Below are 4,795 nucleotides of genomic sequence, written 5' to 3' on the forward strand. Positions count from 1 at the left end.
GGTGTCTTTAAACAGACACACATAAAACAAGGTTATGTACTGACCAACTGTCAAAAATGTCATGACAAGAGACTAACAGGAGCCTAAGCCTGCATTTCCCCTAAGAGCGATGCTTCGGTGTTCACTAATTCAGCGTCCGTGGACTTCACAGAATATAATCACAGTAAGTAATGAGAATCGACTGCACAGACGAAAGCACATACAGTAATCACACTTAGAACGGGCAGCTGGTGGAGGTGGAAAATGGAGACAGACAGACAAAAGGGAAAAAATAAATACATTAAAAGGAAGAGACTTGCACACACCCAGCAGTTTTAAGGTGCCATGAACAGAGGAAGATGATGATTCAACTCTGAATCGGAGGTCCAAACAACTAAATAAAAAAATGAAAATACAAGAACATTCTAGTAAGAGAGGTGATTCAGTCTCACCACAAAAAAATTGTCTGCAGAACTTTAAACAATAAACATGAAGCCTAAATAAAAAATAATAAGATCAGGGGAGAAAAAGGAATCAGAGGAATGTCTTAAAATAAAAAAAGATTAAGATACCTGAGGTATACTGTGTTTTCCATACTTCCAAAACTTGTTCTGTGATAAAAGAGACTTAAATTTCTCCTCCAGAGAATCAAGCTCATTATCAGGTAGGAGGCAAAGCAACTTTTTCAATGCCAATAAGGAACAAGTTACAACCCGATAGAATTTAGCTTCTCTCTCTTCCTCTGGAATAGTTCTTGATGGAAAAAGAAAATAAATACATATAAGGATTGAGAATAAGACAAACTACATATTCAGCACTTCTATTTTAAATGTTTTATCATTGAATATCTACCAAAGTTGCTTTATCTCTATATTCATTCTCCCTGTGCCAAACCCCCGCAAAATGCCAATATACATAGAATTTTAATCACATATTATTCAAATAATAAAAGGTGAAAGTAAATTAAGAGTTGTGGCTTGAAATAAGTGTGCATGTACACTGCTCTCAGTAGCAGTTAATTGGATGATTAGAGAATAAATAACACTGCATCTAAGAGTCCTTTCCCTTACAGACTCTTAATAGTTTGATTAGAACACAAGAGTAAAAAGTAAATGGAACATCTTACTATTCTTACAATAGAACTATTCATAGTTCTTCAACTATTTCACCCAGACCTTAAAATGGTTCCTGCTATGACTGTCAAAAGGCAAATGTGGAAAAAACCTAAAAAACGTAAAAGAACCAAACACATGTGTTCCCAGATAATTCAAGTTAAATAGCGGGACAACTTGCAGGTAAAAGCACTTAAAACAGCACCTGGCAGATAGCACTATATTAAGTATTTTCACATCAACATTTACCATCCCTTTTTTAAAAAATGTCACATTGAAATTATCATCTTATTACCTATGAGTGAAACATAGTTTCACTTAACCTGAGTTACACAGAAACAATACAACTTACTGTGGGTCACTGAGTGTATCAGGTGTTTCTTTTATAAGGTGATCCTGCAGCACCTATAGAGGGGGAAAAATGCCATAGCCTTGAGATTTTATTGAATTGTCAGTGGTGAAGAGACAGAACATAAACTTCATGTTAACTAAAAGTTTTTATCTCCTTTCTCACAAAAGTAGCAAAATTAAGTAGCAAAACTAAAAGGTTTGAATTTTACCAATTTTTTCCCCCGTCAATCTCCAAGGCTGGCACCTGCTGGGGTAAAGAAAGATAAGGTACTTCTTCCAAACACCTCCAGTTTCCACTGAGAGGAATTTTCCCGTAAATACTCCTGGCCTCTTGCTCCTCCATTCCTCCTGCACACAGCAGTGAAGTGAATGGGATGTCCGATTAGTAAGTTTGGGAGGGAATTAGGCTCTGCTTTCCTCGCCCCTCTTTTTTTTTTGCTGTACGCGGGCCTCTCACTGTTGCGGCCTCTCCCGCTGTGGAGCACAGGCTCCGGACACGCAGGCTCAGCAGCCATGGCTCACAGGCCCAGCCGCTCTATGGCATGTGGGATCTTCCCGGACCGGGGCACGAACCCGTGTCCCCTGCATCGGCAGGCGGACTCTCAACCACCACGCCACCAGGGAAGCCCTCCTCGCCCCTCTTTTCTGAGCACCTCCCTGCTCACAGAGAACAACATTGTGCTCTGCTCCATCATGGAGGAAGGTTCAAGGTTCCATTTGAAATGCTGAGTAAGTCTGCTTACTTCTGGGGGACAGTACTAGCAAGTCCACTGTTCCAGTATCAATTTTATCAGCAATAATAATAACCAACATTTACTGAGTTTTTCCATTTACCATGTATTGCTTTGAGCACATTCCATGCATTAACGAAATCCTCAAAACAACTCGATGAAGTACAAGTTAATTCCTACTTTAACAGATAAGGAAATGGAAGCACAGAAACTTGCCCATGGTCAAACACCCCAACTAATGGCAGAGTGGACTAGAGCCCAGTGGTATGACCCAGAGCCCATGTTCTCTTATAGACACTATGACATTTTGATCTCATTTGCCTAACTCCTCTCTAATAAATTTGTTTTGAACTTAGGAAAGTTCAAACCCAATACCTGTATATCTGTGACACAGCCAACTAAAAGTAAAATAACGGAGGAAATAATCCACATATCCAATGATCAGTTACCCATCCATAATAAAACCAAGAACAAAAAACCAAATAAACAAAACTATGAATAGCCAAATTAATTATCTCAAAATCCATTTTCTGAAACTCTTAAGTGTCCAAATGCATGATACTTCACTCATAACATTCATTACTTGATATTTTAAAGAAACCAATGATATTTAATTTACAGTTGGGATAAAGAACTCCCTTTGAGAGTATGATTAAACCTACAAACCCTAGGGAATTCCCTGGCAGTCCAGTGGCTCGGACTCAGCGCTTTCAAGGCTGGGGCCCCAGTTCAATCCCTGGTCCGGGAACTAAGATCCTACAAGATGCACGGTGCGGCCAAAAAAAATCACACAACTACAAACCATCACCCTAGAAAAACAACTCTGGTACAACAGAAAAATAAAGAATGTAAGAACCAAGAACTTAAAGGGGGAACTAGAATGCGTGTGCGTGCGCGTGCGCGTGCGTGTGCGTGTGCGTGTGTGTGTGTGTAGAGAGATGTTGGGTGAACAGATCAGATAGGTAAGAAGGGACCACATCATGCAGAGCCTTGTAGGCCAAGATAAGAAATCTGGACTTGTAAGTATAATGGGAAGCCACAGAAAGGTCGACTAACTGAAAGGAGGGAAGCAGGGAGAAAACAAGGGAGTCGAGGAGGGAAGGTGTTTAAGTAGGATTATACATAGGGTGCTATGGAAATATACTAAATAAAGAAATAAATGCAAGCATTATCTTTTTTTAAAAAGTTTTTACTTCTCCTCAATGGACTCACAGTCCATCTATTTTTATTTCTTGGTATAATACTAACAAATTGGTATCTAGTTTTTTCCAGTCCGTATATCAGGAATAGCAAATAAGGAGAGAAAAAATGAGGAAGGACAGTATTGTGTACAAACTAAAAGCCACAAAAGTTATGGCTGATATCGGTCTGGCAAAACTGCTGGCCAAGTGTTGGAGAAATGTGTATCTGTTAATGGAAGTACAAATTTGTATGGCCCTTTGAAGGGCAGTTTATCCATATCTATAAAAAATTTAAACCCTTTGACCCAACATATAGTTACTAGAAGTCTGGTAACTCCCACTCCTACAGGGTATAAAGAAATCTATTCAAGAATGTTCACTGAGGCACAGTGTTTGTTATAAAAAACTGGGTAAATAAATATTTAAAAAAATAATAAATAAATAACACTATTCTTAAAAAAAAAACTGGGGAAGAATCCCAAATGTGTATTAAAATGAAAGAAGTTAAATAAACTGTTGTATATCTATATATACAAAGGAATACCAGGATGAAACAGATCTGTATACACGTATTGATTTGGAAATATGGGGAAAAAAAGTTTAGATTTTTTTTTTTTTTTTTTTTTTTTTTTTTGCGGTACGCGGGCCTCTCACTGTTGTGGCCTCTCCCGTTGCGGACCACAGGCTCTGGACGCGCAGGCTCAGCGGCCATGGCTCACGGGCCTAGCCGCTCCGCGGCATGTGGGATCTTCCCGGACCCGGGCACGAACCCGTGTCGCCTGCATCGGCAGGCGGACTCTCAAACACTGCGCCACCAGGGAAGCCCCTAGATTTGATTTTTAGATGTATTCTTTTTTTAGATTATACATTACAAAGCACATATCTAAATTTTTTTAGATACAGTAAATTAAAACAAACAGGGAAAACTTAAATCATTTAGAAAGATCCAATCCAAAAAGTCAATTATGTTTAAAAAGCCAAAATGATCAACTTTGATAAACACCATTTAAAAAACGCAATCTTCCACTGAAAAATATTTCACTTCTCATACCCTCACAATGCTAGGTAAAAGAGCTGCCTTTTTAATATGCCTTATATCCCTTAAATACTTTAAAAAATACATACAGGATGGTTCCAAAGACTTACACTTGTAATTTCATCCTTACAAAATGCTATGGCTTCAGGTTGCTTGCTTGGAGGGAAAGCTGCTTCAAAGGCATCTTTTGCTGCAGATGCAGCTGGTGTGTAAGTATCACACTGAGCCATTAGCCAATAGCCCATTAAACTTTTTAAGTAAGGAGCCAAGTGTTTCTTAACTTTAAGGATAAGTTTTTCAAAAGCTTGCTGTGTGGCTTCTCGAACCCGGCGGTCATGATCCTATTGAAAATATAATATGGTTTAAAACAGCTCTAACCCATAAAAATAAATACTGACATTTCTG

At 38.7% G+C, this 4,795-nt stretch overlaps 1 protein-coding gene across 1 annotated transcript; it reads right to left on the reverse strand.

Moving 5' to 3' along the window:
• Positions 1-506: 506 nt before the first annotated feature.
• On the reverse strand, positions 507-4,731 carry LOC308610352 (E3 ubiquitin-protein ligase listerin-like; the record flags this gene model as incomplete). The annotated part of the gene is made up of 3 exons (XM_081259523.1): positions 507-732; positions 1,444-1,496; positions 4,501-4,731. Coding segments are annotated over 3 exons (474 nt in total), but the record flags the coding sequence as incomplete, so codon positions are not given.
• Between the last annotated feature and the right edge of the window lie 64 nt (positions 4,732-4,795).

Source organism: Mesoplodon bidens (assembly GCF_964165515.1).
Source record: "Mesoplodon bidens genome assembly, contig: HAP1_SCAFFOLD_1420, whole genome shotgun sequence".
Lineage (NCBI taxonomy): Eukaryota > Metazoa > Chordata > Mammalia > Artiodactyla > Ziphiidae > Mesoplodon > Mesoplodon bidens.